Source organism: Erithacus rubecula (genome assembly GCF_903797595.1).
Source record: "Erithacus rubecula genome assembly, contig: SUPER_Z_unloc_2, whole genome shotgun sequence".
Lineage (NCBI taxonomy): Eukaryota > Metazoa > Chordata > Aves > Passeriformes > Muscicapidae > Erithacus > Erithacus rubecula.
Window position 1 is genome coordinate 1,943,748 of NW_027635860.1, and position 23,747 is coordinate 1,967,494.

The 23,747-nt window shown below is 39.9% G+C and overlaps 1 protein-coding gene across 1 annotated transcript in view; it reads left to right on the forward strand.

The window, feature by feature from the left end:
• The window catches only part of ADAMTS19 (ADAM metallopeptidase with thrombospondin type 1 motif 19), a 129,091-nt gene that overhangs the window by 17,698 nt on the left and 87,646 nt on the right, over window positions 1-23,747 (forward strand). Inside the window, exons 3-6 of the mRNA XM_079331266.1 lie at window positions 5,615-5,780; window positions 19,063-19,235; window positions 20,135-20,218; window positions 21,041-21,198. Of these exons, the coding sequence (XP_079187392.1) occupies window positions 5,615-5,780; window positions 19,063-19,235; window positions 20,135-20,218; window positions 21,041-21,198 (581 nt within the window). The remainder of the gene's footprint in view (window positions 1-5,614; window positions 5,781-19,062; window positions 19,236-20,134; window positions 20,219-21,040; window positions 21,199-23,747) is intronic.

Below are 23,747 nucleotides of genomic sequence, written 5' to 3' on the forward strand. Positions count from 1 at the left end.
CTGGTTTAGGTGCTTTATAGGAGCAGGAGCTAAGGTCAGTAACAAATTTAGCTGGACTGAACCTACGTTATTTATATTTGTGAATTGGTAGTTTTATACATTTACAAATTTGCCTTATAGACTTGTGAATTAGTTGACAATGAGAGGAGGAAAAAAGATTTTGTATTTGCTGATGGCAGCATCACTGTGAGCCATCAAGCATATGTAATTGGTGGAGGACATATTTATTCTCATTTCAATGATTTGCAGTGAAATGTGGCTTGCAGTTCTGTTTGCTGGTGTTCAGAGAGAGGAATTAATTCGTGGTTACAAGCGTAATTACATAATCAGAATATTCTGAGTTGGAAAGGACCCACAAGGATTAAGTCCAACTCTTAAGTGAGTGACCCATACAGGTGTTGAACCTTGATGCTATTATCACCTGGCTCTAAGCAGCTGAGCTAATCTCAGAGATGTAGTAAAGCCTCTTTCATCAAGCAACAGTAAAAGGCTGGTGTATTTGTCATCACGCAGTAAAAACTGCAATATGGTATGATCACCTTTTATAAAAACTTTGAAGTGAGTATCAAGGGACCTTGGAAAGCTGGCCCGGAGAGCTGGTCCAGAAGGAAGCAATGACCCTGGATCAGATGGATCTAAAATAGTGGCCATGAATCAATAAAGTCGCTATATTGGAAAAATTTACAAATGTTAAAAGATAAAAATGTGAAACATTTCAAGTAAGGATAGTAAAATAATAAGGCGGCAGTTCTATTGAAACTATTTTATTTAACAGTAGCAGCAAAGAAATGTGAAAATAAGTGTAGTCTGACAAGAGATTTGTGTTATAAGAGTAAGTGTAAGAAAATCTGTTTTACAAAATCTCAAATGCTTAGGGGACTGGACTTGATATGTGGATCCAAGATGTTAAAATACAGACGTAATTTGCATTGTATATTCTACATTTTATTCTACATTTCCAATACTACAAGACCTAAGCAGTGACAGTTAAGGTTGTATAATGAAGTACATGCTGCATATGACGCTAAAAGAAAATTTGGTTTGACTTACTGTGTCAAGTTTAGCTAAGTTTGTTTCAATAGTCAAGTGAAATTTATAAGCAAAGCTACAACTCATGAATGATGTATAAATATATTTTAATATGTTTGATTTTCTGGCTAGAATAAGATTATATGGCTTTTTGAGGACATTGAGAGAAAGCTGAAATTCCATTGTGCTAGGTAATTTGCTAGAGGAATCAGCCAGCTGTTCTCTGAGCTAGTGCTTCCCTCAAAAACAGTGTCCTTTATTCTCAGTACTGTACATGGGCTGTGTTAATATAGATTACTGCAATCAGTGTTGGAGAACTCCAGATGACTGGGATCAAGTGGTCATTTCTGCTGGATTTTTATTTTTTTCATAGAATACACAGTCTTTCAGTCATTTCATATGTTGGGGTGTGCTTTCCTTCATCACAGATGCTTCGTAAGTTCAGGTGTTTTTGATCTTTTAAGTCACAGATTACTCAACCAGAAAGTGGGCACGAGCTTCCAGGGCAAAGAAAGAGAAAGGGGGAGGGAACATAGAATTTCTGCGTTTTATGGTTTACTGGTTCTACTAAATTTTTCTACTAAATTATTTGAAGGTCAAGTATGCAGTAGTTGAGACTGCACTGGCATTTCTGAAAATAGTGGTACAAGCTGAACCAGGAAAATTAGTGGCTGTGTAAAGTTCCAAGAGTCTACAGCTGACTGGCATTTGTAACCAGAAGAGCAGAGAGAATTTGGCATGTAGAAATGGTCACTTGAAGCTGATGGCCAGCATTGAACAGAGAGCTCTGGCCCTTGAAGGACTAATGGTTCATAAGTTTCACTGCTGACAGCAGTGACCGAATATCTGACTTTAAAACACCACCATGAATTTAGGAAGCACATTTGTGCTTTTACAAGAAGAGGCACTTAAATAAATTAGAGTGTTTAGAATTGATAAATTTTATGGTTTTTTTTTTTTTTTTGCAGTTACACTTTGTGTATATCAGAGAATCAATTAAGTTGGAAAAGACTTTTGAGACCATCAAGTTTATGTTTCTTCAGCCTTCAGCAATGAAGGTTCTTATAGATGGAAAGTGGTAGTGTATTTAAATAAAAGCAGCTTGCCAAGTTCTTACGCTGTTGTTTATACAGATTGAAAAGTTATTTGAGGTTGCTTTATTATTTGTGGTAGTAAGAGCCGGAGACTATTTATTGTATTTCAGCTCAGGTCAGGTTCTGATAGAATTGTTATAATCAAGATACTGAATTAAATATGGATTGTTAAAACGGGAGAAAAACCTTCAGAGGGGGATACTCATATACAAAGTAAAGATTTTGCCCGTTTACTCAGCAATTAATCCTCAATTCTGGGACACTCGACAGCACAAAGTCTATTACCAGATTATGTTTCAAAACAAGAAAATATTGAACTTGTAAAGACGATTTGGTTTTTTGCATGGTACAGTGAAGATAACCTTTAATTTTTATAATGCAAATGTGAACATTAATATTTTGGTGCTGATGGGTACAACAAGTGTACTAAGTAACACGTACATTTTCTGGGTCTGATAGGAATGCATTTTCCCCACTGTTATGTGCCTTGGGCATATATGAGCAGGAAGAAGTAGAGTCTTGTGCAGCCTGTCCTTGCTTGCTGTGTGCATTTGCTTCACAGAAGAGTAGAGAGTTGGCTGCAGCAGGGAGAAACTCTTAACATGCTGGCCACACCTGCTGTTCCCCACCTGCCCTGTGCCACTGAGGATGCTGAGGGGAAAGGTGCTGTTTTCATTTGTCTTGGTTTCCCACTATCCAGAGTTAATTTGTTAATTTTCTGCATGTAAAGTTTTATTTGCCCATCAGCTGAAGTTTCTCCTATACTTAAGGGCTCTCTTTACTGCATATAAGTAAGTAAAATACAAGTACATCAACACGAGTTTGTCAGTAGCTATGAAATTTGAGGATTTTTTTTTCCAAACAAAATTGGGCTGGGCTTGAAATCTACTGAGATGTGTGCTACATTTAAGATTGTGGGGTTTTTTTTAATGTAACAAACATGAAAAGTGGGGGAAAGAGTGGGATGCTATATTACCTTTACGGGAGTTAAATCCAGAGTCCTGGTAAGCTTTTCAGTTGCAGCTGTGAGCAGTAGCATTTTTTCACATGAAACTGCCAGTTTGTCAGAACTCACAGTTTTATCCCAAATGGATATTAGGGTTTTGCTTTTCCATCTTTTTAATATTTGTTTTTCTGTGTGTTTTCAAAATATGAAAATTTTACTATTTAACTGCCTAAGGGCTGTAATTGGCCCTGGCATTCAATATCTGAAAATGTGTTAAAACTGAAATGCTTTAATGCTTGCTTTGACTTCTGTGTTTACTTCATTAAAAGAGGTATTCTTAACTCCATTTGCAATGATTATGAAAATATTAGGGCATGGTTGACAAAGGTACAGTTTCACCTACCACTTTCTACCTGTGAAATTATCCAAATGTTGGAGAAATAATTACTTGTTTTTGTTGGTTTTGTTTTTGTTTTTGGTTTTTTTTTTTCCCCAGAAGCAGTAAAAATGGCATCAGAGATTGTTTGATTATTCAGATTTGTCTGAAAATTATCTATATGTTTAACTTTACTTCCCTGTTCAGTTCTCTAAGTTCTGACTCAGGAAATGGGCAATAAATTTGGGATTTCTCTACCAATGAATTAAACTTCAGTTTATGTGAGAGCTGGAAGAAACCATTAAATGTCTGTCCTAGCAAAACTTTTCAGAATGTCTAATGAATGGTGGCAATTGAAGTGCATCATCCTAAAGCTCTGGTTTCATTTTGCAACAAAGAGAATGGAGATGGAAGAGATGTGACAAATATTCTATGACTGAGTCAGTTCAGGAGGGACTAAGGCCTTGCTTTTTGTTGGTGGACAGGGGATACTTGCAGCACCTTCAGTAGGCTGCAATTCCTGTTCTATATTCAATTTATCAATTTCTTTCATACGCTAAATAATTCTTTTAAAAGTAATGTAATCTATCCCTGAGTGAAATTCAGCATTAGACATAAAAATCAAATTAAAAGTAATTTATATATTTTATTAGTATTTGAGAACTATGCTTTTACATAAAAATTCACATCATTTGTAGTTTGTATAAGACTAGTTAATTGTTACATAAAACTAGCATTTTTAAAGATACACTTTTCAAGGAATGTTATTCTATAGGCATACAGAAAGTGCTTAGCAGTACCTAACTAATCTAGTGTGTGACATTTAAAGCTCTGTACCTAAAATGTAAGTGCAAAAAAGGAAAAGGAGCAGCCAAACCCCCAGATACTTTTGTGTTTGTGTGCCATGTTAATGATGACCTTTCAACATCTGTTCTGCATTCCTTAGCTGTTGTACCTGATTGAAATGTTAAATGTGTGTATTCTCATTTATTTCATGTGATTGTGCAGAAAGATTGCTGGATTTTTTTCTTTTTAAAGAATTGTGTTTGAATGAAATTATGTTTTGTACCAGTCAAAATTTTTGATTTTGTTTTCTTCCTTGGGTCAGAATATTTTTGGATGGTTTATTCATCTGTCAGGATATCTGACAGGATATCCAGTAATGGCATGTACATGATTTCAGAAGAAATAAAATTATTTTCTATTTCTGTCCATTAATGCTACTTAGAAACATACAGAAGAGCTCTCTGCTTCTCTTAGCCAATTATATCACACTGCTTTCTTTCTGTAGCAGAGCAGTATCATAGATTTTTTAAGTTTAGAGAATGAGGAGTTTAGCTGTCAGTCTTGCTGATGTGGGGAAAAAGCTCCACAAAACCTTGCTGTCTCCAGCTTTACTTTTGATAGGAACTTGTGTGTATTGGCAGCTTAACAGTTTGAACTGAGTTTTATTTGTGTGGCATTTATGTAAGTATGTTTTATAGTATTCTTTTTTTAAAGCTTTGGCTATAGTCTTGTAATATTAGATGTGCATCTGGTGTGTTAACTTTTCATGTGTGTCAGTGTGTATGAATATGTTGGGATGGGAAGAGTTAACTAACTAAATGGCTGTATTCAAATATTTTTCTGGTGTAACTGCTGGAAACCAAGAAGGGATTTCTGCTGTTTTTAAGTAGTTTTAAAAATAGTTTAAAATAGTTAGAAAAAGAGTAAAAAGAGTGCCACAAGATTTGTTTTCCACCCTTACATTTGTTCAGTGTGTATTCATATGCCTTACATTGTTCCTGCTATTTTATTAAATATAGTTATCTAAAAATGTGACAATGATAAATAATAAAACCAGTGTATAGACTTTTCTGTACATGCTGTACATATATAAATGACCTCCTGGGTCTCCCAAAGTAAACTTTTAACATTCCATATCTTTTACTGTGCATATGCTATTGGCATGTAGCCACCCACCCACCTGGATTTAGCTGAAATAAATGAAATTTATTCTAGTTTATTTAAGTAGAAAACTTGTAAAATACAAAGGTACTCACTTTGCTCATAAGGTTACTAAAACAAAATGTTTTCTTAAATGGAGTGTTGTGGGTTTTTTTCTCCGGCAAGACTGTGCACAACATAATAAATTCTTACCTTATATGTTCCTTATGTTTTCCTTTGCAGATGGGGTTTATACAGATTAATGAGGATTTCATATTTATTGAGCCACTCAATCGCACTTTGGCTGTGACAGGGCATGCACACAGGGTGTACAGACGGAAAAGGTCTGCGGAGGAGAAGATTTCTGAAAAACCGCCTTCTCAGAATCAGTACTGTGGTGTTGTTACAGGTAATACAAAAATCTCGCGAAAAGCTTCAATGTAGCAAATACATTTTAAAGAAAAGTAGATAGTAGTTACATGAGAAGGTTGACAGAAGCATAACTGATATTCTTGTTGCAGTACCTTAGGATGGACTCTTGAGGTGGCATGGTAAGGCTCTCTCTCACTTGTTGGGAGAGGAAATTGTGCATTAGGGATAGACAACTGCTTTTTAGTATGTATTTGTATTTGAAAGTAGAAATCTTTAGGGCATTTTTAAATTTCAACTTAATAATTAAATTTTTAATAATTACAATAAATTTCTTGTCTCTCTCTGCTTAATCACTCACTATGTGCAATTCTTGTACTTAATTTTCTGTTTTAAAACAAAGTTAAAGAGTTCTTTCTGGTCTTTTTTCAGTCTTGAACTTCTACATTTGTCTGAATTTAAGTGATTTTTATAAATGTTCTTTTTCTATTAATGACATTTAGAAGATGTGTATGAAACAATCCTAATGCTTCTTCCACAATGGCAGGTAGAACAAGTTGTTGAAGTAGAAGACTTTCAAAAGAAGTTTGGCACATAGTGATCACTTCATAGTTTTCAGTGGAGAAGGGAAAAATGGCTTTTGTGAAAGATGGTGTTTTGTTTTTTCTGCTTCATCATTAGCTGTTGTTCTTCAAAGGATGGAGGACATCTCAGGCTTTTGACCTCAGCGTGAGCTGAGGGTGTTTCTAATGTTGTTGTGAAAAATTATTTTTCTCCTAGGATGTAAACCAGAATGAGTGTACATTTTTAGGCTTGTTTTTCATGTGCAAGTGAGATTCTGGCAAAATGCAAAGAAAATGGCAGAAGCTCATTGAAATGGTTATATATTCAGGAGGCTGGATTATATGACATTTGGGATGAGGCAGAAGGAACTAAGTTATTTCAAGCAGGTAAGGAAAGATAAAGGAAGGATGCAGCTGCAGTTGTCTGGTGCCTAAGGGTCTGCAGAGAGAAGATGAAGCCAGACATTCCTTAGAGGTATGCTGTGACAGACAACAGTTGTAACTTGTGTTCAGTGAAATTTCAATTTCCATAAGGAAAATAAAATCTCTACAAGAATGCTTAGCACTGGAAGAGGTTGCCTAGAAAGGCTGTTGAGTCCACATCCTCAGGTATTTATAAAGCATGTCTAGAAATGGCTCTAAAAGAGCTGATCATACTCTGACACTTGGCCTGACTTGAGCAGGAGGTTGGACTAGCTGCCCTCTGGAGATAATTTTCAGCTGAAACTTTTCCATAGCTGATCCTTCCTGAACTTTTATATTACTCTGTCCACTTTGTATAGTCACAGAATAAATGAACAGTTTTTTGTGGGTTTTTTGGTTTTTTTTTTTTTTTTTTTTCTTTTTCATTTTAGAAGCATTGTTTTATAGTTAGGCATCCATCCAGAGTTTGAAATCAAAGATAAATTAGCACAGCAAGGCTCTTTTTGCTGTGGGATGAAATAAATGGCACATAACTTCCTCCAGTTGGCTCTATGTTACTCTTTTAGATATACACATGTGAATGAATGTGTATTACATTCACACTTGTTATCTGAAAGTTCAATTTTCTGTATTATCCAAAGTTGTTCATATTAAATAAAGCTGTTTATTCCTCGCTATTAGAGAAAAATCAGTTAGAGCATGCATGCCTGCATGTATATGGGAATGAGAAAATAAAAATGAAAAGTATGCATGGTTTATGCACTGCAAAAAGAGGAGGGGAGTATCTGACAAAGTAGCAAACAGTGGTGGGTATGAAAATGAGTCAAGATGCAAACCTGTTCGTAAGGACTTTATTCTTCCATGATGTTCATTATCAAATATCTTTTCACTTTCTCTTATGCTCCAAAATGGGAAAGTCAGTTTATTCTTTTGTAATGATCTTACACACAAAGCTCTGATTTGTTAAGAATAACCTGTAACAGAGCATCAGATATCTGCTTGAAGGAAGTTTCATTATATCTACTACCAGCTTTAAAATTTCAAAATAATTTGAGCTGTGCATTACTGAGTAGCATCTTCTGACACAATATTGTTGCCAGTGAGTATAAATAGCTGCACTTTCTAACCAATGCTATTGTTCTAGCAAGACGAGTCCCTCACTCCACTGGTACAGGTTATTTTGCTAAGAGGGAGTGCAGTGAGTTATATGCTTAAAAGCTCTGTCTATGCTGAGAGCAATTTCTTGATGTGACATGAACTTAGTTAATATCACCAAAATATTCATGCTACAGACATGGTGCAGCCTTAAAGGTGAATAGAAGCATAAAAAAAAAGCCTTTAGATAATAAATATTTCAGAATTCTAAGTAAAAAAATAAGCTAAGTAGATCAATTAAACAAAAATAAAGCAGGGGCTTTATTGTGGGGCTGTGAGATAGTCTCAGCTGCCTTTGGTAGAGGTGTAACTTTTTGAAATAGAGCAACTACAACCTTGGTAACACAGCAATTTCTCAGCAATATGGTTCTATCTTACCACCATATCTCTTGCTTCTACAATGCTTGTGTGTCAGAATAGAGACAGGTATTTCTGTTGCTGGTTTTGTTCCAAATTGATCTCAAAGGCTGGCTACCTATCAAGCAAATGTGCATTGCCGGTGATGAATTGTAATTATCAGAAGGAATGAATGCTTGTGCTGGAGGTGTTGAAGGATCACTATTGGAAGGAATAGCTTTTCATGGAGAACCAGCAGAGGCAATCAAAGAAGGCATTGTTTGTTGTCCGTTGCCATTGAGGGCTGGATTGAAAGTTGCTGCACAGCCAAACTTGTTTGAGGAGAACAAAGAACTTGTTTTTGTGAATGGGATGGTTTTCTTATTAATTAGGTGAGGCAGAGAATCATACTGACAGAAGCAGATGCTTTCTTGATTGTTGACAGTGTGCATGTGTGTCCTTCTGTTGAAAGTGTCTATGGCTTGCTTACGTGCCTGAGCCAGTTGCACATAGACAGAGGTTACACTCCACACCTTTCTTTAGCACATGGCCCATGGAGCCTTTAAAAGAAACCTGAACAAAAGTGTGTCACAGAAAAAACGTGAGAGAAGCAGTTGTAATTAGAGCAAAGGGCCACATTGGGAATCTAAGGTTTTTTTTCTTCTACCTGCTCTGAAGCACTTGTTCCAAACTGAAGTTGTTTGTACAGTGAACTGAACTCATGGTCAAGGCCTGGGGTATGTTGTGAAAAAGGAAATCTCTTACCTAAGATACAGTAAATGTGAATTTTAAATCCCCTCTGAATTTGTGAGATTGGAAGACTGCTCCTCTTCTTAATTCTGGCATTAAACAATATACTGTCCTGTGATATAAATGTACTTTTCCTCTTAGAATGATATAATATTGCAGAAAAAAGCCTGCTATGTATCACTGAATCAAAAGCAGAAGTTTTACTTTATGGGATGTAGACTGGGCAACACAGCTGGGAGAGCTGTGTTGATTCTTGCTCTACAGCCCATTTCTATGTGATGGTCATGCAATAAAATGTGCAAACAATCTTGATCATGGATCTATGAGATTGCATGAAATGGAGACTGCTGCTACTTGAGATATTTGTTTCTGCTCCTTGGGTCAGAAAAACATTGTCACTCCGTTGGAAAGTATTTAAATCCCTATTCAAATTGTAGTGGAAGTACAGCTCATGGCTTCTTAAGCTCCTGAATATTCCCTACGTAGGCAGAATACTGCAATTTCCGTATAACTAGGTTATCCCCTGGGGAGTGATGGTGATTCCTCTGCAGTCTGGGCTGCATGTGCATGTACTCAGGAAATGCTTTTGTGCCTGAGGACTTGAAGGTGTCCAGGAGTCCTGTGGTCACAGCCTCTTTGTAATGTTGGCTCAGATGCTTTATGTAACCTGTTTATAGTAGATGTATTATAGAAGATGGATTTTAATGTCTCTAAATTTTTTTAGGGTGGTTATTGTTTTGTTAACATTTCTGCTTGTTTTATCTTAATTGCCTATTTTTTGTCAAATGTACTTGCTGCAATGTTTTTAGCCTTCTTGCTGAAGTAATGCAATAATTCCTAGCTTTCCTCTCAGTCAACTGAGTTTAAAAAATATATGGATATGGAGTCTTCTTTTTTTCCATAGTTGCACAAACTAGAATTTTACTGCACAGAATCCTTCTGTAGAATTAATTTTTTTATTTTGGCAATGTGATCAGATTTTTTAGATGAATTTATGCATCTTTAATCTTGTTAGCACATGCATTATTGATGTAGCTGCCTTTTTTGCAGCGCTTGTTGTCTTTTACATCCTTTGCCTGCAATAATGAATAGTTCTTTGTAATTTTTACTTATTTGTGAGTATGTAAAGAAACAAGAGTCTTTGCCTAAAGCCTGCTTCGCTTGTTATCTGGCAGCAGTTGTGGCAGTTATTTGAATACAAGTAGTACCAAAATTACTAATTCAATTTATTTAAAGTTCTTAGGAAAGAGCTACAATTTTCAGATAAATGAGATCTCGTGATGGGGATTTCTGCCAGCAATTTGTAAAAGGTTGGCTGGCCAAGAACAGATTGTTCATTGGTTTGTTAATGGGAGAGATATCTAAGTCAAATGATGGGCAGACAGCTTGTCTACAGAGTTGTGTCGTCTTCTCATCCACTACAATCCCCAAAGACAGGGGTTTCAACAGCTTATGGGACCACAGTGTTCTTAATGTTTAGCACAATGATGTATTTTATTGTGGACTATCACTTCTGAATAGAAGTGCTCTGCTAGCTATAACTTGTAAAGAGATGTGTTAAGAGAATTCTTTGTACATATTAAGATTGAATTTGAAGTTTTCAATCACTAGCTGCTGTCTTTTACAAAGAAGTGAACAGTGAATAAACTGTTGCTGGAAGCTGCACTTTGCCTAAGAGGCAGTCATATTGACCACGTGAATCATAAGAGATGTTTTTAGACCCACATAATTTTACGTTTTAAACTTATATCTATAGCTTACCCTTGCAGCATTAGATGTTTGTATGGCAATCCACAGTTGTATTGCTTATAGGAAGTGGATTTCTTGGCACAAGTACTAACACTGAAGTTTCATTAGAAATTATCCTCAAAAGAGCAATGAAAACACACATAGTGTTATATAAACTAGGCTGTAGATCCTCTGTTAGCAAACATGAGTTTGGTACAGTGTAGCAAAAGTTAGAAGGCTAAGCAAGTGTCTGAAGGATAAAAAGAAGAGACTTTAGATCTAGAAAACCTAAATTTATAAGCTGTTTCTACTTCTAGGTCACCAAACAGAGAGAATACATACTTTTTTCTTTTAGTAAATGTGTTAGTAAGTCTTGCACTTTCCCTAGCTGTAGAGGATCAGTTAGACCTTCTCAGATGTAGTGGAATAAACTGTTGGGTTGATGTGGCCAGAAGTGTGTATTTTATCACCATCTGTTGAAGCTGGGTGGGGCAGTGATCCTTATCTTCATGGCACAAACTATCTGCTAAAGGGCCATATTTAAGACTAGGTGAAGCAATCATCTTTATCTTTTCCACAACCCATCCACTCCAGGAAGATATCAACTGTTGCTGGCACATTCAGTCCCACTGTATGACTGATAAAATGACATCATCCCATTGGGAGATGCTCCAGCTAGGGGATGAGCCAAGCCTTTCCTACCTAGATAAAAACTGAGATTTTGGACAGCAAGATACCTTCTTTCCACTGGATTCCAGAGGAAAACCGAACCTTTCCACATCATCCCTGGATCTTCAGAGGAAAACTGGACCATTCTACAGGAGCACTGCTTCAGCTGAACCACATCTGCCACTGCAGGAGGACTCTATCCACCATTTAATGGGACTGCTACCAACACCCTGACTGACAGGGTGTCAGGTTGTATTTTGTCTCTGTCAGGGTTGGGATTGTTTTTTGTAATACTGTATTTCTATTTTAATTTTCCTAGTAAAGAACTGTTATTCCTAATTCTCATATCTTTGCCTGAGAGCCCCTTAATTTCAAAATTATGCTTATAATTTGAAGGAAGGGGGTTTGCATTCTCCATTTCAAAGAGAAGCTTCTGTCTTTATTAGGAGACCCTTGTCCTTCAAACCAGGACAGATTTTGGTGCCCAGCGTGGGGCTTGAGGGCATCGAGAGATAAAAGGAATAACAATTCTTGAATAACCTAATTTTTTGTGGTGAATATAAAAACCTCATTAGGTGGCATCACGTGGTCTAGCTTATCCTGGTTCAGGTAGCATGTGGTCATGGCTATATTTTTCCCATTTGCAGGCCCTTATCTAAACATGGGCCCTCTAACTAAGGCAACTGTGTCTGTTATCCAGTTTGCTTTATGGCTTAATAAGGTGAGGAATTAGCAGATTTATTATTTCCTTTGGAAGGCAGGTACATGGATTCAGGGCTATCACACACTAACTGTTTTTGAAGTTACTTTAATAATGGCACCTACTGTGAGGAAATGACACCAAGGCAAGTTTTCTCCCAACCCTTCACCCAGTTTTTTGGGTCTACTCCACCAGTTTTTGAAGGGTTTAAATATCCTCTGAATATTTATGATTCCACACAGTGGCTGGTATTGCTGATAGGCCTGTTCTACTTAGCATTCAGACACAAGGGAATATTAGCTTGGATAACAACCTTGATACCTACCCCAGGAAATAAAAGTGCTGCCCCAGAGCCTGACCCTACCCCAAAGACTAGGGATGCTGCCCCAGAGCCTAACCCTGCCCCACAGCCCACCACAGAGAGGAACCACCTGTAGTGGGTGGGAGTTCTGCTGAGGGTTATGTGTGACATGAGCAAGATGTTGAAGGGGCACTTTTCCCCACTGGTGAGAAACCCTGCCCCTGCCCTAAAGAGGGAGAGTCAGATGGTGCTGCAGTGGAACCCGTAGATGTTGTATCTGTCCAGGTTCCAGCTGGATCACCGGAGCAGCCACAGCCAGCAGCAGTTGCTCCTGTGGAAACTAGGAAATCTAAGATTAAAACGAGGCACTTAGATAATGGGGATCAGCAAGGAGGGTCCTCACAACCAGCAAGGGAGCCAGAGGTTGAGATTGTCACCGAGTCCCTCTCATACAATAGTCTCCGTAACCTGCGCAAAGACATTGCTCGGCGGGGCCGTGAGCCTTTCACAACTTGGTTACTCCGGGTCTGGGACCTTACGGGAACAGGTGTTCAACTGGATGGAACTGAGGCCAGGAATTTGGGATCCTTGGCCCAGGATTCAGGTGTGGACCAGATATTTGTAAGGGAGCAAGGCCTCCTTTCCCTCTGGGACCGGCTTTTAATGAGTGTGAGAGAGAAGTTTGTCCACAGAAAGAGAATGCAGGAGCACCACTGTAGGATGCACTGGAAGACCCTTGAGGAAGGGATCCAGCAGCTGAGAGAAACAGCAGTATTAGAGGTACTCCTTGGGAGGGATGGACAGCATGACAATGACCCTGACAAGGTCAAGTGCACAGGGCTGATGCTATGGAATTTGGCAACCTTGGGGCCGTCTCAATATACCACCTTCATAGCAATGATAACCACCAAGAGCCAGTGCGCTCTGTTGCCAACAAACTCAGAAATTTTAAGAGTAAGGTGAATGGCCCAATGCAGGCCAATGTCTCTGCTGTGGTTAAGGAACTCAAAGAGGAGTTCAAAGAGGAGATAAGGAGGATGAGGGAAGAGATGAGGAAGAACAATGCAGCACCAATATGAGTTACAGGCCCCAAATTTAGAGTGCAATGCCCTCCAGCTAGGGAGAGAGGGTACACCCCACAAGCTGACCTGTGGTTCTTCCTGCGAGACTGTGGGGAAGACATGGAAAAATGGGATGGGAAATCCACTTTTGTCCAGGTAGCATGGGTGCGTCAGCTCAGGGAGGGAAACACTAACCAAAGGAGTTCTACTAAAGTGAAAGAAGCCTCAACCTCCCATAATAAGGTGCAGGATATTACGGAAGAGAAAATAATCTGTCAAACCCACTTGAAGAAACCTCTAATGTGCATGCCCAAAAAAGAAATATTAACCAGGGCTAGAGGGGCCCTGCCTCTAGCCAGGGAGAGGCATGGGATGACAGGATCTATTGGATAGTGTGGGTGCGATGGCCTGGCACATCAAAGCCACAGAAACATAAAGTGCTAGTTGATACTGGTTCACAATGCACCCTGATGCCATCAGAACATGTGGGGAAGGTACCTGTTTCCATTGTTGGGGTGACGGGGGGATCACAGGAATTCACTTTGCTGGAAGCTGAGATTAACCTGACAGGGAAGGGGTGGCAGAAACATCCAATTGTAACTGGCCCAGGGGCACTGTGCATTCTAGGCATAGACTTCCTCAGGAACAGCTACTACAAAAACCCAAAGGGGTTCAGGTGGGCTTTTGGAATAGCTGCTGTAGCAACAGAGAGCATTAAGCAGTTGAACACCTTGCCTGGACTGTCAGAAAATCCCTCTGCAGTAGGACTCCTGAAAGTGACTGAGCAACAGGTGCCAATTGCCACCATGACAGTGCACCACCGGCAGTACCGGACAAATCGAGATGCTGTGATCCCCATCCACAAGATGATCCGTGATCTAGAAAGCCAAGGGGTGGTCAGCAAGAGCCACTCACCCTTCAGCAGTCCTATCTGGCCTGTGCAGAAATCTGATGGAGAATGGAGACTGACTGTGGACTATTGGGCATTGAATGAAGTGACTCCACCGCTGAGCGCTGCCATGCTGGACATGCTGAAACTCCAGTACGAGCTGGAGTCCAAGGCAGCAAGGTGGTATGCCACCATTGACATTGCAAATGCATTCTTCTCCATTCCTTTGGCAGCAGAGTGCAAGCCTCAGTTTGCTTTACCTGGAGGGGCGTGCAGTACACCTGGAACTGACTGCCCCAGGGGTGGAAACACAGCCCCACCATTTGCCACGGACTGATCCAGGCTGCACTGGAGAAGGGTGTGGCTCCAGAACATTTGCAGTACATCGATGACATCATTGTGTGGGGGAACACAGCAATGGAGGTATTTGAGAAAGGAGAGAAGATCATCCAGATTTTGCTGGGAGCCGGTTTCGCCATTAAAAAGAGCAAAGTCAAAGGACCTGCCCGAGAGATCCAGTTCCTGGGAGTGAAGTGGCAGGATGGACGGCGCCAGATCCCCACTGAGGTCATCAATAAGACCACTGCAATGTCTCCACCAACAAGCAAGAAGGAAACACAAGCTTTTCTAGGTGCCATAGGCTTTTGGAGAATGCACATCCCTGAGTACAGTCAGATTGTGAGCCCTCTCTACCAGGTCACTCGCAAGAAGAACGATTTCCATTGGGGCCCTGAACAACAGCAAGCCTTTGCCCAGATCAAACAGGAAATTGCTCATGCAGTGGCCCTTGGCCCAGTCAGGACAGGACCAGAGGTAAAGAATGTGCTTTACTCTGCAACTGGGAACCATGGTCTGTCCTGGAGCCTTTGGCAGAAAGTGCCTGGTGAGACCCGAGGCCGACCCCTGGGATTCTGGAGCAGAAGTTACAAAGGGTCTGAAGCCAACTACACTCCCACAGTGAAGGAAATCTTGGCTGCCTATGAGGGAGTTCAAGCTGCCTCAGAGGTGATTGGCACAGAAGCACAACTTCTCCTGGCACCCCGACTGCCAGTGCTGGGGTGGATGTTCAAAGGAAAGGTTCCCTCTACTCACCACGCCACTAACGCCACATGGAGCAAGTGGATTGCCCTCATCACCCAGCGCGCCTATATTGGCAACCCGAATCGCCCTGGGATTTTGGAGATAATTACGAACTGGCCAGAAGGTGAAGATTTTGGTCTCGCTGATGAAGAGGAGCAGAAGCAAGTGACCCGGGCTGAAGAAGCTCCACCGTACAACCAGCTGCCAGCAGATGAAACACGCTACGCCCTTTTCACCGACGGTTCCTGCCGCATTGTGGGGATGAACCGGAAGTGGAAAGCTGCCATATGGAGCCCCACACAACAGGTTGCACAAGCTACTGAAGGAGAAGGTGGATCGAGTCAACTTGCTGAACTCAAAGCTGTTCAGCTGGCCTTGGACATTGCTGAGAGAGAGAAATGGCCAAAGCTCTACCTTTACACTGATTCGTGGATGGGCTGCTGATGAGTGGAAAGACATTGCCACTCGGGTAGAGAAGCTCCCCGTGAAAGTCCGTCATGTGGATGCCCATGTTCCCAAGAGTCGGGCTAATGAAGAACATAGGCACAACAAGCAGGTAGATCATGCTGCACACATAGAGGTCTCAAAGATAGACTTAGATTGGGAACACAAGGGAGAACTGTTCCTGGCTCGATGGGCCCACGATGCCTCAGGCCATCAGGGCAGAGACGCCACCTATAAGCGGGCACGAGACCGAGGGGTGGATCTAACCATGGACAGCATCTCTCAGGTTATTCATGACTGTGGCACGTGCGCTGCCATCAAACAGGCCAAGCGGGTGAAGCCCCTCTGGTATGGGGGCTTATATTTGGTGATGGTCCAAATATAAGTATGGAGAGGCCTGGCAGATTGACTATATCACACTGCCTCAGACCCGCCAGGGCAAGCGCTACGTGCTGACCATGGTAGAAGCCACCACCGGATGGTTGGAGACCTACGCTGTGCCCCACGCCACTGCTCGGAGCACCATCCTGGGCCTGGAAAAACAAGTCCTCTGGAGGCATGGTACCCCTGAGAGAATTGAGTCAGACAACGGGACTCATTTCAAGAATGGCCTTATCAACGTCCAGGCCAGAGAACACGGAATTGAATGGATACATCATATCCCTTACCATGCACCAGCTGCCGGGAAAGTTGAACAGTGCAACAGCCTACTCAAGACTACCCTGAAGGGTCTCAGTGGGGAAACCTTCAAGAATTGGGAAACAAGCTTAGAAAGGTCACCTGGATGGTCAACACCCGAGGGTCCATCAGTCAAGCTGGTCCTGCCCAATCTGAACCTTTGCACACAGTGGATGGAAATAAAGTCCCTGCAGTACACATAAAAAGTATTTTAGGAAAGACTGTTTGGATTCCTACCTTGGGCAAGGACAAACACATCCATGGAATTGTCTTTGCTCAAAAGCCTGATTACACTTGGTGTGTAATGCAGAAAGATGGGGAAACCCATTGTGTACAGCAGGGAAACCTAATCTTAAGTGAGAACTGTAAAGATGGTTGTTTTTTTTTATTATGCAGATGGTACTAGAATATTGATATTGTGTTGGGTTAATGTGGCCAGAAATGTGTATTCTCTCACCATCTGTTGAAGCTGGGTGGGGCAGTGACCCTTATCTCCATGGCACATACTATCTGCTAAAGGGCCATATTTAAGACTCTTTATCTTTTCCACAACTCATCATCCCTCCAGGAAGATATGAACTGCTGCTGGCACATTCAGTCCCACTATATGACTGATAAAATGACATCATCCCATTGGGAGATGCTCCAGCTAGGGGATGAGCCAAGCCTTTCCTACCTAGATAAAAACTGAGATTTTGGACAGCAAGAGACCATCTTTCCACTGGATTCCAGAGGAAAACCGAACCTTTCCACATCATCTCTGGATCTTCAGAGGAAAACTGGACCATTCTACAGGAGCACTGCTTCAGCTGAACCACATCTGCCACTGCAGGAGGACTCTATCCACCATTTAATGGGACTGCTACCAACACCCTGACTGACAGGGTGTCAGGTTGTATTTTGTCTCTGTCAGGGTTGGGATTGTTTTTTGTAATACTGTATTTCTATTTTAATTTTCCTAGTAAAGAACTGTTATTCCTAATTCTCATATCTTTGCCTGAGAGCCCCTTAATTTCAAAATTATGCTTATAATTTGAAGGAAGGGGGTTTACATTCTCCATTTCAAAGAGGAGCTTCTGCCTTTCTTAGGAGACACCTGTCCTTCAAACCAGGACAGGGATGAGCTAAGACAATCATATGTATAATCTTTTATGAATTAAACTGAGAAGGGTAGGCAGCATTTTCAATGTTGCATAATTTAGACATGTTACATTGCAAAATATGTATCTACGTTATATTTGCATAAAATCTATATTAGATGTATGTTTAAATCACAGACCCTTCTTCCATTGCTATTTTATATTTTAAATTTAATTTATAAGTTAATTGACTTCGTAAGTTCATTTCTAGCACTCTCCTGAAGAGTGACTTGGTTTTTGGAGTATGATCATGTATTTTAAAATACACTGCAGGAATTTTCCCATTAGAGATGAGATTGGTTAATTGCAAAACATTTATGCAAAATTTCTGAGTATTTTATTGTTTCTAGAATATAATTGTCATCTCAAACATCACTTTTTTTAGGTAAACAGTGAGCCTGATACTCCATTGTGGATTCTGGAGAAAGCTCCACTTGGTTTCAATGAGATCAGTCCCAGAAGTTTTACATCCTCTCAAGGGGATCTAACAAAATTTGGTGACTACAACAAGGAGTTTAATTTTGTATTTAATTTTTAATTAGATTATTTAAAATGGCACTGCTGACTGCAGTTTGTAAATTTGACCACCTTCTGACTTGAACTGTTTCTGTGTAATTGGGCTGGAGGATTTCCTATTTATCATAGTTGTAATGGAGATTTTGTTGGGTTTTTGGAGGGGAAACTGAAAATGAATGCCATTAATAACCTCAGCCTTACCATGAACATAACATGTTTTCAACTTGTAACTTTTTGTACATTTGAAGGCCTGTTTCCATGGTTTAGTTTTGTTAATTTTTTTCAGCTGCGTACAGGAGCACTGATTTTGAAGTCGTGTCAGTAAAAATTCACTTTTTTTTCCTAACAAACCTATGTCATTCTCTTTATCTGAAACACTATTTTCTCTTCGTAAATAATGGAATTGTTGCATGTATTTACGAAATGGTTCTGTGACAAATCTGTATTTGTTGTCTTGTGTACTAAGATATAATTACATGAACATATTTTCTCTGTGATTCATGAAGATGGACAGACAAAAATTCTGCAATATCAGTGTGACTGGTTTTCCTTCAGTCACAGCATGAGTTGAGTTTTCTCCCACAAACCAAAGTAAGAAATGCATATTATCTTTATAAATATACCAGTTGAAATGATGTAAATAGTCTTTCTGACTTTACTTGAAAAGATGGATAAAATTTCTGTTTCCTTGGTATGAGCTAATATTTATACACAGTTGAGACCTTTAGTATGTGCCTTAGCATTGGCAGTGGCAAATAAGTATAATATATTGAAGTCCATAGCTATTACTTTCCACATAATGACAGTTATGTTACAGGGTAACAAATCCTAAAAAGTACTGCAGGAGTAGTTTGAAGGATAAATTTCTCAAGCACTTTTTTGTTTTACAGATAAAAGAAAATCCAAGACTCAGAAAGTGTCAGAAAGTGGAAGAGGAAAGCGATACTCTTACAAGTTACCTCAAGAGTACAACATAGAAACTGTTGTGGTGGCAGATCCAGCTATGGTTTCCTATCATGGAACAGACGCTGCCAGAAGATTTATTCTAACCATCTTAAACATGGTAGGAAATTTAAAACTAATATAGATGATTTGCCAGCAGTGCCAACCTGCCAAACGCAGGCTGATTCCATTGCTCCTTCTCGTGATTCTGGCTGAGCACCTGTAAGGCACAGTCAGAGCAGGATCATCACAGGCTCTCAAGACTTAGTCCATATGTTTTGCATCAGAAAACCATGGTGCTGCAGGCTGGTGTGTACTGCCTGGTCATACCTCTCTGGGAAGCCTGGAAGTGAGAGAAGCCCATTGTATCGTTGGAAAGGTCAGGATGTTGGATAGCTTCTTGTGACCTGTGCTTGTTGTGAAGACATGACATTGTTATGGAAAGGATTGTGTGCTGTTGGAAAAAAAAAGAAAGAGTTATGAACTTGGGCAATTACATTCCCTTCCAGTTCTATCTGGAGCTGTAGTGCACTCATTTGGTGCATAAAGCAGTGAAAAATAACCTGTAATATACAAGGGGAAAGATTGTTCTAAAGCTGAAAAATTATTATGAGCTTTAACTATTCTGAATGATAAAGAAGAATTAGGGAGTTGGATGTTGGCTCAGACCACTTGGTCCAAGATTATAGATTTAGCTGAATATAAATTTTCATGTGAACAGTATTAAATGTGTGTATAAATACTTGGAGAAACAGCCCACAGTTTATAAAGTGATTGTGGCCATTGAGAGGAAAAGGACTTTTTTTTTATGTGCCCAGAATGAATATTGCCTAAGCCGTGTTTTCACTTCAGAATGCCAGCACAGTACATTATCTTAATGTTCTGTTCAGATTACAGAAAATAAAAGCAGTCACAGTAGGTAGAATATGAGAGCATTTGAGGGTCTTTGGCGTTCTGTTGTTTGTATTTAGTGTATATGCAATGCTAGTTAATTTTTTTTTTTCTTTTAATCTCTCTTAGGTTTTTAATCTTTTCCAACACAAGAGTCTAGGATTGCAAGTAAATCTTCGGGTGACTAAACTTGTCCTTCTTCATGAGACTCCAGTAGGTATTTGTGACATTTGTCTTAGCCTGTAGAGGGTAATGCTACTTAGCTTGTTGCTATGCAAAAAATTGCAATAATCAAGAACTTCAATGGCTAAAGTGTTTCCTTGTATATTATTTAGTGATTTATACTGACGAGCAGACTCAATAATGATTGACTTTCTCCTAATTTATGTTCTGCATGTATTTAGACTTTTCTGTACTTGCAATTAAAAGTCAATCAAAGTTTCCATGTGGAACTCAGGTAGATCTTAACAAAATCTGCTTCTGCTCTGGTTTTTGTGTGTTCACATGTCTGAATAGAAAAATAATTTCCTTTAAATACATTGGATTGTAGAAGGAGAACTGATTTTCTTTGATATCAGATTCACTTACCAGTAGTTCTAATCTAAAATATTGTAATTTTCCAGTGAATAAGTATTTCTACAGTTCCTTTCAGCAGTTGGAGTAATCTCATTTCATGTTCAAATTCTGAATCTTAACATCATTATACTTTTCCTCACCATGGATAATGAGAAATCAGCAAATAATTAAGACTAGAGTTTGGGTGAGCAGATGAATGTACACTCTCAATGCACTGACTTAGTTTATTAAGTAAAGTATCCTTATTTAAGGATACTTAATTATTATTATTATTATCCTTTATTAAGTTAAGTATCCTTAACAAGTGAGGAAAGTGGTCTCTGCACCTGAAGTTTGAATTGTTTTGCCGTGGAAGTATTATGCCATAAAAAGCAGAATATTTTTGCTAGGTCAGTCAAAAAAGGTTCCAAATTCTATTTACAGAACCCTAATTTTAGTAACATTGTCTTTTATTTCCAGGCAGATATGTATATTGGACATCATGGTGAAAAAATGCTGGAAAGCTTTTGTAAATGGCAGCATGAAGAATTTGGCAAGAAGAACGATATACACTTAGAAATGTCAACAAGCTGGGGAGAAGACATGACTTCAGTTGATGCAGCCATACTGATCACAAGGTACAGTAGTGAAAATGAGCATTAAAAAATAGGCAGAAGGCCAGTGTGAACATTGATCAAAGTAGATGGCCAACACAGTAAGAATTGAGTTTGTAGTGAGGAAGGGAGCATTTTGAGGCATCTGGAAAGGTGGTGGTAGAGTGTTGGCAAAGGTGGTGCAGAAAGCACTATTTCCCAGATGGTAAACATTTGAAATTATGAACAGGTTATTCTCTTGTTTCTTCTTTGGCAATATACTTGAGGTCTTATCTATGGAGCAAAGTTGTAATCCTTAATCTCTGTGCCTTCATTTAAAAGAGGCAGCAACCCAGACCAGCAGGTACTTTCAGTCCAAACACAAAAGCATATTTAAACCATTCAGAGATCAGCATTAGGCACATTACTGAGTTATGCTTCCCTCTTACTAGCCTGGAACTGGTATGATTCACTGTGTGCTGAAGGTGCATCATGTACCTCTTCAGTATGTGCCCTGCAGCCACAAGGGTATGATTTCAGATCTGCAGTTCCTTGTAACTCTTAATTGTCAGGCGTTTCACACGTTGAGAAGGAAATAGGCCTCCAGTTCACCTCTTTCCTTCCAAGCAGGTACTGGCCTGGTTTTGTCTGTAAGTGTTACACAGGGAGATGCTTGTTGGTGTTCAGCCAGTATGCAGGCATGATCCAGAGGAAAGGACAGAATGGTAATTCAGCCAACCTAGGGTTGGACTTAGTGCCATTTTTGAAGTCAAGCTTGGACTGGAAACCTTCAGAGCTGCCTTCCAAAGAAAATTCATGTGATTGTCTGTAGCAGAGTACCACTATGCAGTCCCATGCTAGTCAGTGATGTTGTATCCTAAAACCATGTGTAACCTTTACACTTACAGTCTTTCGCTATTTATTCAGGGCAGTCTTACTAGGACCCTATATAAAATAAAAAGAATATTTTTTTCTATAAATTAGTTTCATTATGATTACTCCAATCTATAGTGTATTTCAGTCTTTTGGAGAAAAATGCTTCCCTAGATTTTTCTGCTTTGGAAAGCCAGTCACTTATGGGAAGCAGGAAATTTGTAATTTGGGAGAGCTCTGCTGCTACTTTTGCTGTTCAATCCCTTATCTTCTCTTAGAAAAGCCTGCGCTTCTTAGTCTGTGTCGTCCTCCTCTATTTGATGTGTATAGCAGTTGACCTTGTGGTGAGGAGGACCAGTGAGTTCCTGGGGTGCATTGGGAAGAATGTGGCAAACAGGTTCAGGAAGGTGATCCTGCCCCTCTGCCCACATCTGTGGTATTGTGTTCAGTTCTGGGCTCCTCAGTATAAGAAACACAAGGAGGTACTGCAGAGGGTCCAGCAGAGACCACAGAGACGACTTGGGGTCTGCAGCATCTCTCCTATGAGGAGAGACTGCAGGAGCTGAGCCTTTTTATTCCAGAGAAGACTGGGAGGGAATCTCATAAGTGAACATAAATATCTCAAAGGCTTGTGCCAGACTATTTTCAGTGGTGCCCAATAACCAAACAAGGGCCAATGGCCATAAACCAAAATACAAGAAATAACTTCTTTACATTGAGGTTTTCAGAGCACTGGAACAGGCTGCACAGGGACGTCGTGGAATCTCCCTCTCTGGAGACTTTTACGCCCCACTGGGACATGTTCCTGTGTCACCTGCTTCAGGTGACCCTGCCTTGACAGAAGGATTGGGCTGCATGATCTCCAGAAGTCCCTTCCAACACTAAAGATTCTGGGATTCTGTGATTCTAAGTGGTAAAAAAGCTTTGTAAAAGTCTGATCACATGTTAAGATGCTTTTCTGCTTTGCAGTAATGATATTCTGATTTTGTAGAATCATAGAATTGTTTGCGTTGGAATGGACCCCAAGGATTATCTAATTCCAAACCTCCCTCCTCCACAGGCAGGGATACTTTGTATTAGAGCAGATTGGTCAAAGCCCCATACAACCTGGCCTTTAGAATTTCTGGGAATGGGGCATTCACAGCTTCTCTGGGTAACCTGGGCCAATGTCTAACACATCTACAGTAAAGAATTTCTTCTCTGTATCTGGTATAAACCTAGCCAATTTCCATTTAATGACATTGCCCTCTGTCCTGTCACTACGTGCCCCTGTAAAAAGTTCCTCTCCAGTCTTCTTGTAGGCCTGCTGTAAGTATTCCTAAAGCACCTAAAACTCATAAGAGCTCCTCTCTTTTCCAGGCTGACCAACCCAAGCTGTCTTAATCTGTCTTCATAGGAGAGGTGCTCCAGCTCTCAGATTGTTTTCATGCCTGTATTCTGCCCTCACTCCAGAGTTATCTACCTGTTAATTTAAATACAATTTTTAGACTAAATCTCTGGTCAGTTTTAAGGAATTTGAAGTAGAGAGAAGGGAAGTGATTGATTAGATGTCAGACAGTAGGTTAGTGCTGGATCCAGAAATTAAAGATCTGTTCTTCTGACATTTTTATTTTTCCATGCTATTGCTCTCCAGACTGTACTGCCTCCCACTTGAGAGCTGCTTTAGCTGCTAATAAATCATATCAGAACAATTTTCTGACTGGGAATGTTTTGCTAATCAG